This window comes from Plecotus auritus, assembly GCF_963455305.1.
Source record: "Plecotus auritus genome assembly, chromosome: 1".
Lineage (NCBI taxonomy): Eukaryota > Metazoa > Chordata > Mammalia > Chiroptera > Vespertilionidae > Plecotus > Plecotus auritus.
In genome coordinates this window covers 196700587-196713837 of record NC_137770.1, presented here as the reverse complement: position 1 = coordinate 196713837, position 13251 = coordinate 196700587, and the positions used below count along the sequence as shown (strand labels likewise).

The 13251-nt window shown below is 42.5% G+C and overlaps 1 protein-coding gene across 2 annotated transcripts in view; it reads left to right on the top strand.

Annotated features, from left to right (window-relative positions):
- The window catches only part of FRAS1 (Fraser extracellular matrix complex subunit 1), a gene marked incomplete at its 5' end in the record, with an annotated part of 457295 nt that overhangs the window by 222125 nt on the left and 221919 nt on the right, over window positions 1-13251 (top strand). For both annotated transcript variants that reach the window (XM_080673629.1, XM_080673630.1), the window contains one exon: window positions 3300-3443. In XM_080673629.1, coding sequence (XP_080529755.1) covers window positions 3300-3443 — 144 coding nt within the window. The remainder of the gene's footprint in view (window positions 1-3299; window positions 3444-13251) is intronic.

Here is a 13251-nt window from a genome sequence, read left to right as displayed (position 1 = left end):
CAGGATAAATAGAACAAGATAGGCACGTACAAAGGGCCGCAGGAACATAAAGGAAGGCGCGACCAACTTTGTTTGGACAAGTTCAGCAAAGCTTCGCAGAAATAGTGACAACTTAGGAGGCCTTCTGAAGTGTCAACAGGATTTCAGGAGCTGGGTGACTCCTCTGTGGGGCATCCAAAACCTATGACAGGCACATGGCATGCATAGGGTACCCAGTTTCATGGAATTGGCAAGCATGAGGGAGGCTGCAGAAGGCAGGTATGAAGAGTTCCGTAGGTCTCAGTGTGTGATGGGCCTGAGTGCATCCCTGAGTCTGTGGCCTCTATCCTGCTCACCGTTGACCCCTGTTCTGATGGGCAATGCCAGGGGTAATATTAAAGATATTTAACACAGTATGGCACAAATCAGATCAGTCAGGAGGAGGGAGGACCTGAGACCCTCTTCTGTCCTTAACCTCTCAGTTGCTGAAGCATGGTGCCTGCCAGGTTCCAGGGATGAAGCCAGAGTATCATGGAGAGGACAGGACAGTGACCAATTACCAACCAAATTGAAAATATTTGTACTGTTTTAACAGCCAGTGCAGCGGAGTGTATGCACTGCCATCTGCCAGTCCATGAAGAGAGCTAGTTGTTCTTTCTCATCTCCGCTTCACCCCCTGGACTAAGATGATTTCATCTCTCACAGATTTCTTAATCACCCTCACCTCTCCCTACTGCGGAGCAAACTGTCTAGAAAGCAAAAACAGTCACTTCCACTGCCCTGATTAAAACTCTTACAGGATGAAGTTCAAGGTCCTTACCCAGTCCTGCCCATGTTTGTGATCTGGCCCCTGTTGTCTTTTTAGCTTCAATTCCCATCATCCCCTGGGGCACATACTCCCTGAGCAGTTTGCACTGTACCACCAGCGTGCTCAAGTGAGAGGTGGTTTCATCGTTTCTTCTGTAGGCGTCAGGTATTTGGCTTACCTGTGGCTCTGGGAAGGCCCCACAGGATAGTGCAGCATCTTGCACAGAGTAGGTGTTTCTGAGCATTGATAGACAGGTCAACTTGGGGGCCCTTCTTAGATGTGAGGTTGGGCTTCTTTTGTTTATTTGTTTAGGAAAATACTTTGTATCAACTCCTGAGTCAGTGAGACAGAGGCATGAACAGTGTTAGACACTTCAGACAATGAGTATGGCCCGGGATTGAAGGGTAGTTGAATAAATAAATGACAGTCAGATTTCATGTGTATTGAGGGTAGTAGAATTTGTTACTGGGATCTTTGCATCCATGTCTTTAGTTATAATGTAGTGTTAGTAGTTATCCTAATATGAAAAGAATTATTGTGTACCACTTGTAAAGTACCAATGAGATGTTAAATGTAAATTTACTCTCAAGAGATGTTTGTAGAGCACCAAACAGTCTGCTTGGTGAGGAGTTAACCAAATAGAAACGGGCTCTGCCCTCATAAAGTTTATGGTCTCATGAAACCAGATAATAAGTAAATGTTCCTCCATTTCTGCTTCCTACCTGCCATCGGTATCTCTCACCTGGACCACAGCATTGCCTCCACATTGGTCTCCCTACCTTCATGTAAGCCCTTAAACCCTCTCTTCATGGCAACCAGAGAGAGTCTTTAAAAATCTAAATCGGTGCTTGTGTCTATCCTACTTAAGCCTGTTCATGACTTCACATTGCAATTAGGATAGAATCCTAATTTCTTTACATGGTCTCCAAGGTCAAGTTTGATAGGGCCTCTGCCTTACCTCCAGTAATGAATCAGGCCATCCTGTCCTGCTCTGCCCCACCCCCACCCCAGCAGCTCCACCTCCAGCCAGGAGGTCAGCCTTCGGTTCCTTGAACACCTTCTCAATACCTCTGTATTGTTCTTTGCTCTGCCCATGCTGGCTAATTCTCATCTTTTAGATCCACCTAAAGCCAGTCCTTTCCATCCTCACCACTGTTATTCTTTATCAGAGTCCTGCTAGCACTTAACACAAATTGTCATTTTCTCTAAATTCACTGGGGAGAAAAATTGTCTGAGTTGTGCTTTCATGTGCGGTTTAGAACAGAGAGGAGAGGACTGGGTCTTGAGATTTGCAATGTAGGTATCCTTTCCTCTGTTTCCAAACAGATACCTAATTAAATTACCGAAGTGAAATCCCCAAGTCACTTGCGATCAGCTAAGGCATTGGTCGGCAAACTCATTAGTCAACAGAGCCAAATATCAATAGTACAACGATTGAAATTTCTTTTGAGAGCCAAATTTTTTAAACTTAAACTTCTTCTAACGCCACTTCTTCAAAATAGACTCGCCCAGGCGGTGGTATTTTGTGGAAGAGCCACACTCAAGGAGCCAAAGAGCCGCATGTGGCTCGTGAGCCGCAGTTTGCCAACCACGGAGCTAAGGCATTCTTCCCACCAGTTTTGGTCAGACTGAATATGTCTGCAAAACAGGTTGTGTTCCATTGTGAAGCAAACATTTTGAAAATTAGAATGCATAACAAAAGCAAAGGTGAGGTTAGCCATACAGAGAATTACGTCTGAATATACTCAGTCTAGAATAGGCCTCTCTAAGGTGAAGAGCAAGCAGAAAGAGTAATAAAAAATTAAATGCTGGGAGAGGTGGAAATTTAAAGGAACAATGCTGGTCTGGGAACAACATATAATTAGAAACCTAAAGTGTAAGGAAAAAGCAGGCTCTGTGAATCCTCAGGGTGTACGTTGAGAGCCAATGCTACTGGGAGTAACCAGAGACTGGGGAGATTGAAGGAGTTGTGAGGGAGAGCAGGGGAAGGTGTGCTGAGGGATGGAGAGAGAGGAGATGGAAAGGGAGGGAAAAAGCCACATGGTCAAGCGATACTAGGTCCTTCAAGGGTCTAATCAAGGACTGGAGGACACGGCATCCTTCCTTAGCTGATTGTAGATGGCAATGGAGACAGAAGTGTCTCCAGCTTGTGGCTTTCACTTTGCTGTGTGGCTGCAAAGGCAACATGACAGAGCGCCATAGACAGTCCATCTTCATCTAGAACATTATGGTTTCCTTCCCTGTGATTTCCATTTTTCAAAAGCTCCTGATTTCTTATTCCATTTTTTTCAGCAATAATTTATTGGAAATGTAGTTCTGGCCAAGAGAAATAGTTTTGTTTTGTCTTTTTTTTTTTGGGGGGGGGGGTCTCCTGGGGTGTACACATGTGCAGAATGATTTAGGGATGAAGGAGCCAACATCCTTCTTATACTAAATTTCAAAACTTTTCCAGGGGAAACTGACCAGTCCTTTCTGCTATGGCTTGTTCACTGACTCTGCTGTTTGCCTACAGCCTGCCACGAGTCCTGTGAGGCCTGCTGGGGTCCCACGGAGAAACACTGCCTGGCCTGCAGGGACCCGCTCCATGTGCTGAGAGAGGGCGCCTGTGAGAGCAGCTGCGGCCCTGGGTTTTACAACAAGCAGGGCACCTGCAGTGGTAGGTACCAGACTTTGCATCTTTTCCTCTTCCCATGGTCCCACGTTTAATTCAAATCATAGCATCAATAACTAATGTTTCTTTTACTCAATGAATATGCAATATGCTGACATTGCTGGTGTTTTAGTAGTTTAGAAAACAGGTATTATTTACTTGGGGGAGGGGGTCTCCTTTAATACCTCCCCCCTCCCCCTCAAGGTGTTTAGCTTCTTCTGCAGATAAAGACAGTGAGGACTAGGCTGCTTGTTCCAGACCCACAGCTGTAGGTTCAGGAGCAGAGCTTCCTTCCTCCAAATCTCAGACGGCCTTCCAAATATACATGGAGACAAGGACACTTTCAGGCCAGCCAAGGGCAGACCCGCCTTGTTTTTGGTGCCACTGACTTAAAACTAAAGCAGTTCTTATTCAGTCTACCTTTAATACCTACTGCACAACAATAAGCGTTAACCTGGCTTCCTGTGTTCTTGTGCCAGTCACTGTTCCCAGTACGTTATAAACGCGCACCCACTGAGAAGCAGGAAAGTACGGTGGGGAAAGTGTGACCTTGGGCAATTTATGTAATCTCTCCATGTGCCAGTTTCCCAGGTGGGGATAATACAGCACCTGTGGTAGACAGAATAAGGGCCCCTCAAAGATGTCCACATCCGAATCACCGAGACTTGTGATTATGCCGCCTTAAATGGCAGAAGGGGTTGGGAGGTGTGATTAGGTTAAGGATCTTGAGATGGGAGATTATCCTGGATTACCTGCCTGGGCCAGTGTCATCACAAGGGTCCTTACAGGAGGGAGGCTTGAGGGTGGGAGTCAGAAAAGAAGATCGGAGATGAAAGCAGGGGTTTGAGTGATTCCAGAAAGGGGCCCATGAGCTGGCAGGCAGCCTCCAGAACCTGGAAAAAGACAAGGAAATGATACTCCCCACCCCCTCAGGACTTCCAGAAGGAATGCAGCTCTGCAAACATATTGATTTTAGGACTTCTGATCTCTAGAGTGATAATGAATTTGTGTTGTTTTAAACCACTGAGTTGGTGGTAATTTGTTAAGGCAGCAATGGGAAATTAATACACACCCACCTCAGAAGGCTGTTGAGAGGAATGAGTTAATAGCATTGCATTTAGCACAGTACCCAGCACAGAGCAAGTGCTATGTAAGTGTTTGGTGTTCAATCCTCACAACAATTTTATAAGATAGTTATTATCATCATGCTCATTTTCCTGATGAAAACTTGCCCAAGATCACATAGCTTGCAAGGGGTAGAGTTGGACAGGAGCCTTGGTCTCTGGCTCTAGATGTTAACTGCCTCTTCACCAGTCTACTGCTCACTACAGTGTGATCCCCGTACACACCTCTGCCTGTTTTTCCCTCTCTTCTTTTTCTATTTTCCTCTCCCCTCTTTTTCTTCTCCTCCTTCCTCCTGCCCTCCTGTCCATCTTCAGATCATTCCACTGCCCCTGTAGACGTTGCCAAAATAGACAGGTAGCCACCTGACAGTGAGTGATTGCCTTTGCTTTGGGCATACCAATAGAAAGGCCAGTAGCAATGGGTGAGATGATCTTTGGGAGTTGACAAATCCACTTGCCTTAGGGAAGAGAGAGCTCTTAGCAGCTGCTTGCTTAAAGCTGTGCAGACATTCCTCAGCATCACTGGTGTGAAAAATCTCACTTGATTTGGCGGAGTCATAGGTGGCCAGTGTGTGGATTTGGGAGAGAAAAGGAAGGAAAGGCCAGGCTGCCATTAGTCTGAGCATTTTCAACTTTTTCTGCCAGCATTACTTTCCTTCTCAATTAAGCCAGAATACATCTAAAGGTCAGCAGGTGTCAAATTTGCACTAATCCAAAGGACTAAAGGTGTTTACTCAAGTCCCTAAGGAGGCTGTCTCCTGTCACTGATAAGGAGCCATGACAGTATCCGGCTACTGAGAAGGTATTGTCTGGACTGAGAAAGCAGCTTTTGCTGGGAAGCTTGCATTTAAAAGGAGAGATGGTTAGTGTGAGCCTGGAGGCGATGAGGTTCTGCATATACACAGGCTCAGAGGTTGGGTGAAAAACACTGGAGCTCCTTGGAGACAGACAGTAGTGTGGAGAAGACCTGGGGTGGGGTGGGAACCAGGTGGAGGGGAACAATGGGGGAAATGAAGGCGGGGGGGGGGGGGGGCATCTGTAATACTCTCAACACTAAATATATTGAAAAGAAAAGACTGCTTAACAGGTGGTTGAGGGAAAGAGTATACATCTGAAGTACTATCTTTATACATTGTGAAACAAATCACCAGAAAGAAAACTTCCAAACAGAAGGATGGACCATTGCTGACAGCCAACCAATCAGTTGATCAACAAGTAATCACTGGAACACCTGCCCTGTAGCTTAGCCCATGCTAGACTCCGTAACGCAACTGGCATTCACCAACGTGCCTTTTGATAGACAAGATTAGAATTTACACTTTTCAGAGTTTTCTAAGTTTTTATCAAGTGCTTTCAGAAATGTTCAAATAATACTTCCTGAACAGCCATGAACCAAGTCACTGATTGGTATCAGAATGTTAATTACGATGTCTGAAGCTGATAATGCTGACTCATTTCCAATTCAGATTAGTGCTATTCAAGATAAAGACCGGCTGGTGTTGGTTTAATAATTTATAACCAAGCAGCTCATATCTGTAGCAATCTCAAGGTCAAGTGCTGAAAAAAATCCAGAATAACTTGTTATGAAAGGTGGTATGCCCTGGTTGAAAGAATTTACAGTAACCATGTTCATCTGTGGTACATGCTTTGAGTTTTACAAATATTAGATATAAAGGGTGGGGGAACTCGAAAGACAAACCTCCTCATTCTTTAGTCATTTAAGTACTTGTGTTAGTTATTAAGAAGGCTTTCATGACTTTAGCTAACATAAATCAAAGCAAGTTTCTGTTAATTGTTCTTTCCATTTTTCTGTCTTTTTACCCTTCTATTCTCATTTCCCTTCTTTACTTAGGCAAGTATTTTATTTTTTAATCTTTTTGTTTTTATATAAAAGAGACAAGAAAGGAAAAATTTCCTTTTGAGTACAGTTGACCCTCAAACAACACAGGCTTGAACTGTGTGAGTCCACTTATAAGCGGATTTTTTTCAGTAAATACCTGTACTGTTTTCAATCCGTGGTTGGGATGCTGAGGACTAACTGTATGCATTGATCCTTGCTAGTGTGTATAGGGAACCAGAGCATTTGCAGATTTTGGTGTCTGTGAAGGTCCTGAGACCAATTTCCCACAGGTACTTAGGGTAGTTAAATTTTGGAGGAGTCAAACATTGCATGTGGATTTTGACTGCATGGGGAGGATTGATACCCCAACAAGGGTAACTGTGTGTGTATGTATATTTAATGATATCATGTTATGGAAGTCATGTTGTTCTCTTCTTTATTTCTCAGCATTACGTTTTTAAGATTCATCCATGTTACTATATCATCTAGCCCTTTGCTTCTTGCTGCTGCATAGTCCTCCCAGGTCTCTATCCCCACAGCTCATGCATCTACTCCCTAGTGATGGACTCCCTGGGTTTCTTCCATCTATGTGCCATCAATAGAGAGCACTAGCAAATAGCTGCAAAAATGTCGCTTCATGAACCGTGTGGGAAGTTCTCTGGAATGGCTACCCCAGGAGAATTGTTGGTTTCGAATAATTATAAAATTATATAAAAATATAACTTTATTTTTATTGTTGACACTATTACTTCTTGAATCTGCATATTCCCTATGACTAAATAGTGCCAGGTAGCTCACCACCATCTATAACCCAAAGCATGAGATCTCCCATTCCCACATCCTTGCCCCCACTTGGCCTTATCAAGTTTTAGATTTTTCTCTGGTCAATAGGTATACAGGGACATCCCATTTTAATTTGCATCCTTCTGATTATTAATGAGCTTGAAAATATCTTCAACTCCTTTTGGACTTTTGTGTTTCCTCTTCTATAAATTGCATTTTATGATGTTTTCCCCATTGTTTCATGGAGGGCCTTTCTGCCTTTTGGTTATTAATTTTTTTAAATAAGTCTTTATTGTTCAGATTATTACAGTTGTTCCTCTTTTTCCCACCATAGCTCCCCTCCACCCGTTACCCACCCCACCCCCTGCCCTTACCCCTCCCACTGCCCTCATCCATAGGTGTATAATTTTTGTTCAGTCTCTTCCCACATCCTCCACACCCCCTTCCCCCTGAGAATTGTCAGTCCACTCCCTTTCTATGCCCCTGATACTATTATATTCACCAGTTTATTCTGTTCGTCAGATTTTTTATTCACTTGATTTTTAGATTTACTTGTTGATAGATATGTATTTGTTGTTGCTTTGTTGTTCATAATTTTTATCTTTACTTTTTTCTTCTTCTTCCTCTTCTTAAAGAATACCTTTCAGCATTTCATATAATACTGGTTTGGCGATGATGAACTCCTTTAGCTTTTTCTTATCTGACCTTCATTTCTAAATGATAGCTTTGCTGGGTAGAGTAATATTGGTTGTAGGTTCTTGCTATTCATCACTTTGAATATTTCTTGTCACTCCCGTCTGGCCTGCATAGTTTCTGTTGAGAAATCAGCTGACAGTCGTATGGGTACTCCCTTGTAGGTAACTAACTGTTTTTCTCTTGCTGCTTTTAATATTCTCTCTTTGTCTTTTGCTCTTGGCATTTTAATTATGATGTATCTTGGTGTGGTCCTCTTTGGATTCCTTTTGTTTGGGGTTCTGTGGGCTTCCTGGACTTGTAAGTCTATTTCTTTCACCAGGTGGGGGAAGTTTTCTGTCATTATTTCTTTAAATAGGTTTTCAATATCTTGCTCTCTCTCTTCTTCTGGCACCCCCATAATTCGGATGTTGGTACGCTTGAAGTTATCCCAGAGGCTCCTTATGCTATCTTCATGTTTTTGGATTCTTTTTTCTTTTTCAGGTGGGTGTTTTTTGTTTTTTCACATTTCAAATCTTTGACTTGATTCTTGGGATCCTCTAGTCCAGTGGTCGGCAAACTGTGGCTCGCGAGCCGCGGTTTGCCGCTCTGTTGACTAATGAGTTTGCCCACCACTGGGATAGGGGCTTAATCACAAGAAACAACAGCCTGTAATTATTGGAATCACGAGTCTAGGTCAGTGGTCGGCAAACTCATTAGTCAACAGAGTGGCAAACTGCGGCTCATGAGCCGCAGTTGGCCGACCACTGCTCTAGTCTGCTATTGGATCTCTGTATATTATTCTTTATTTCAGTCAGTGTATGCTTAATTTCTAGTTGGTTCTTTTGCATATCCTTGAGGGTCTCACTAAATTTCTCAGAGGTTTCTAGAAGATTCTTGAAAAACTTTATAATCGTGGTTTTGAACTCTATATCCAGTAGTTTGATTTCCTCCATTTCTTTCATTTATGACCTGTTTCTTTGTCTCGCATTTTGGTTGCTTCCCTGTGTTGATAGAGTGGCTTTGTGTGCTAGGTGTCCTATGGGGCCCAGTGGCTCAGCCTCCCCAGTTACCTGAGGTGGACACTCTTGGTGCACCCCTTTGTGGGCTGTGTGCACAGTCTTGTTGTAGTTAAGCCTTGATTGCTGTTGGTATCACTGGGAGGAATTGACCTCCAGGCTATTTGGCTGTGAGGTTCAGTTGTGTCTACAATGGGAGAACTTCTGTGCTGGAAACATCCTTCTGGGGCAGGACTTGCTTCAGTGGGGCTTTGGCGCTCACTGAGTCTGCCCCCTGAGTGTGTTTCTTATGGATGTGAAGAGTTGTAATCTGGATGGTCTCACTCTGACCCCTGGATACACTGGCTCTTGGATCTCCAAGGAGGTGCAAAGTCAGCTACTGCCTGAGGCCACCCAGCAGGAGCTACAGAGAGATCTGCAGATTCCTCCTCTTTGTTCGGGGTTTGGAGGTGCCCAGATGAGGCCCAGCTGTGAAGCAATGCAAGCTGCTGTCCAGCCTTGGGCCTTCTTTTGGAGTATTTGGGGCTCTCTGACCCAGCTGCAGTTTGTTAGGTTTTAGATTGCAAAAGGCCAGGCCATTCATATGCAAAAGCCTCTCCGCACAGCTTGGGTGGGGTTGTAAATTGGGTGGGGCGGGGTCTCAGGGAATCATCAGGGTGGAGCAAACAGCAATGGTTGATCGTCAGCCCTGCCTCAAAGAGGTCCCCGGGTCTCTGTGTCCCGCGGCGCCATGCAGGAACAATGATTGCTGCAAGCACCTCTGAGAGAAAGCCACCCTCGTATTCTGGCCCGATGCCAGATAGTCCAGTTTCTCCCCATGCAAGTCTGGGTCCCCAGAGTCTCACCCAGTAGTGGAGTTCAGAGCAGTCAAAAGCTTGTATCTCTCTCCCAATTGAAAAAAACAACAACATATCCAGTTGCCTGCCCCTTTCTGCACATGCGCCTCTGTACCTCTGCACTGCACTTCTGCATCTCCACACCTCCTCCCAGTCTCAGTGTGCTTTTCTCTTTCCTTCTAGTTGTATAACTTCCATTCAGCCAGCCTTCCCATGGTTCTGGATGATATCTGTTTTGCCTTTTAGTTGTAGTTTTGATGTGGTTGTGCATGGCAGCAAGTTCAGGTGTTTACCTATGCCGCCATCCTGGTTCCTCTATCTTGGTTATTGATTTTATGGAATTATTTGTATGTTATAGGTATCAACTCTTATCAGCCTCAAATATGCAAATATTCCCCAATTTTTTACCTTTTAGCTGTTACTATGGTACCCTTTGTTGAACAGAAAATTTTAATTCATCATTTTTTACTTCAACATTTAATTTTGAATTTTTAAAAAGAATTCTACCCATTTTGAACTTGAATTATCTTTTTTTTTCTGCTCAAGTTCACAAATAAATTATTCTATATTTTCTTCTATTAACCAGACAGTTTTTATCTTAACTTACTTTTTTGAAACACCTGGAGTCCACTTATGGATATGGGTTTAAGTAGGGATCCAGTTTTTCTTTTCTTCATTTCATGATCCAGTTTTCCCAAAATCATCTAGTAATTCAATCTAACCACCTCCATTGATCTTTACTGTATATTAAATTTCTGTGTGCACATAGGTCTGTCTTTGAGCTATTCCAATAGTCTAAATTTCTGTCCTGTACAAGATCACATTGTTTTTTTTTTTTTTTTTTTAAAAAAAAAAAAACAGCTAGCATTTTTTTAAAAATATATTTTATTGATTTTTTACAGAGAGGAAGGAAGAAGGATAGATAGTCAGAAACATCGATGAGAGAGAAACATCGATCAGCTGCCTCTTGCACACCTCCTACTGGGGATGTGCCCGCAACCAAGTTACATGCCCTTGACCGGAATCGAACCTGGGACCTTTCAGTCCGCAGGCTGACGCTCTATCCACTGAGCCAAACCGGTTTTGGCACATTGTTTTGTTTTATGTTTTCATTAATTTCTGTTGCCTTGCAGTATGTCTCAATATCTGATTGGGTAAATTTTCCTTTTCTTGTCTCTTCAGTTTCAAAGTTGACTTAGTTATTCACGGGCTTTAGAACATGTTTATTAAATTCCTAATAAAATACAGCTGGAATTTTTATTAATACTATATTGAAGTTTTAGACTAGTTTGGGAATAAATGACATCTTCCTAATAATTTTACTTAAATTTACAAATTACACTCTAAGTATTACATTAGGTGTGTCTTAAAAATGTTTGACTTTTTATTGTTGGTCAACTCTACATTTTTAAAAAAATTTCGGCTACTATTTATTTCTGGGGAAATCCACTTAGCTTAAAGATTGTTCTGTTTTGTTGAGATGTCAGTTCCAGAGTTAGTAACTTTGGAGATTTTTATGGAGGGTTGGTAGAAAGATGCTTTTCATATTTATTTTTACTTCTTTGTTCCAGTTATGAGTTGAGGGGGTGATTTTCTTTTTCTTTGGTATAGAGATCATTGTCTTTGACCATTTACTGAATATTATCTTGCCTTACACATTTGCTTCTAGAGAATGCTGAATCCTCTAGGATGCAGGATGGAACATTTGGCCCTATTGTTTGCATCTTATTTCCCTAGGTCTTAAAATGTTTTTTCAGGAGGTTAGCATGGTGTAGGTGGATGAAAAGAACAGATAGAATATATCTCAGCATTGATTCTCTAATAGTGAGAAGGTCTGTTTTGTTTTTAAAGTATTTAAGCAATAGGTATAGAATAGATTGAGTCCCAGACTTACCTCCTGGTGCATTCACCCTCACCTGCCTTCTTCTATTTTCAGGAAAGGAGGCCTTCCAGATTGTCCAAGGCTAATCTCTCCTTCTGTACTTTTGAATGTACAGCCCCTTTTCCTCCTAGGCATTCTTTGAAGAGTTATTTAAACTCTTCTCTTTTAAAAACCTTTCCTTGGGTCTATGCTTGCCTTGAGCTTTTACAATATCGGAGAGACAAAACATCCTCTTACCCTTTTAATTATTTCTCTCTCAGTCCCCATCCATTCACAGCCAGGAGCCTTTAAAGGAACAGTTAATAATCATGGCCTTCACTTTCATTCTAATGACTCCACTTAAATGGTAGTGGTACAGGTTACCCATATCTCAATGTCTTAGTGTAGTGAGCCATGTTCAGACTTTATTTGTCCTTTCTGCACTTTAATCACTCCCTTCTTGAAACTTTTTTTTCCCTCAGCTTCTCAGCCATCACACTCCTGTTTTCTCTTCTACCTTTGTTTAATTTCTTCTTGGTCACATTTGCTAGTTTTTTGTTTTTGTTTTTTTACGTTAAATGTTGGCGCTCTCAGATCCCTGACTACTGCTGCCTTATCCTTTATGCTTTTCCTGAATAAATCAACTAACTTCTGATTTCAACAACCACCTGTATGTGATGACACCCTGGTCTCCCCCAGAGCTCCAGAACTATAAATCAGGCTGTTTCCTGGACTGCACCTATCTAAAACAGCCCATGAGAATCCTCACAACCATTCTCCTTCTTGCATTCTGTGAGTGGCATCACTCATCCCCCAAGCCAGACCCCTGGAATCCATCTGAGACACTTTCTCCTACACAGGTCTCAAATCTATCATCTTCTCCACAGTCTTGATTCAGTCCCTGATCATCTTGTTCTGTGAGTATGGCCATGGTCTTCCAGCTAAACCCCCAACTCTCCTTCTTCACCTCTCCAAACTACCCTCCAAACTGAAGCCAAAGTAATCTTTCTTATACCCAACATGGCAATGTTTCTATTGTAATTAAAACCTGGCAAGGGCTCCTGCTGCTGTCCTTTCATAAAGATGAGAATCTAGACGGTAGATTCTGGCATACAAGTTTATATAGTCTGGCCCGGTCCACTTTTCTAGCCGAATGGAGCTGCTCTTTTCCTGGACAGCCCAAACTTTTGCCAGGCCCTGGACCTTTCCTTGCCTTGCTGCTGAGGTCATTCCCATTACCTAAGCACACTCTGACACACTGCCCAAGACAATGTTCAAGGGTCGCTCTTATACAAATCCTTTCCTGACCTTTTATATCTCCTGTATCACATACATCTTTTGGGGAATTTTTCTTGTACCTATACAAACTGATCTGAGTAATATCTATAGTATTTCTCATATCGATTGTCTATCTTCCTTTATAAGACTCATAAGACTCTTAAAACAGAGACCAAGTTGATTTGATTTTTGTGTCTCTACCACCTGGAACAGTACTTGACACAGAGCATAAGATTTTTTGGGGGGACTAAATGAATGTATATGTGAATGAGTAGATCCTGAAAGATTGGGAGAGTTCAACAACTTAACGTTTTTATAACATGACCTTGCTTAGTAGAACTCTGAGTTTCTGAATTCTCTCTCCAACTAGGGTTGCCAGATAAAAGATGAAATATTTGGGA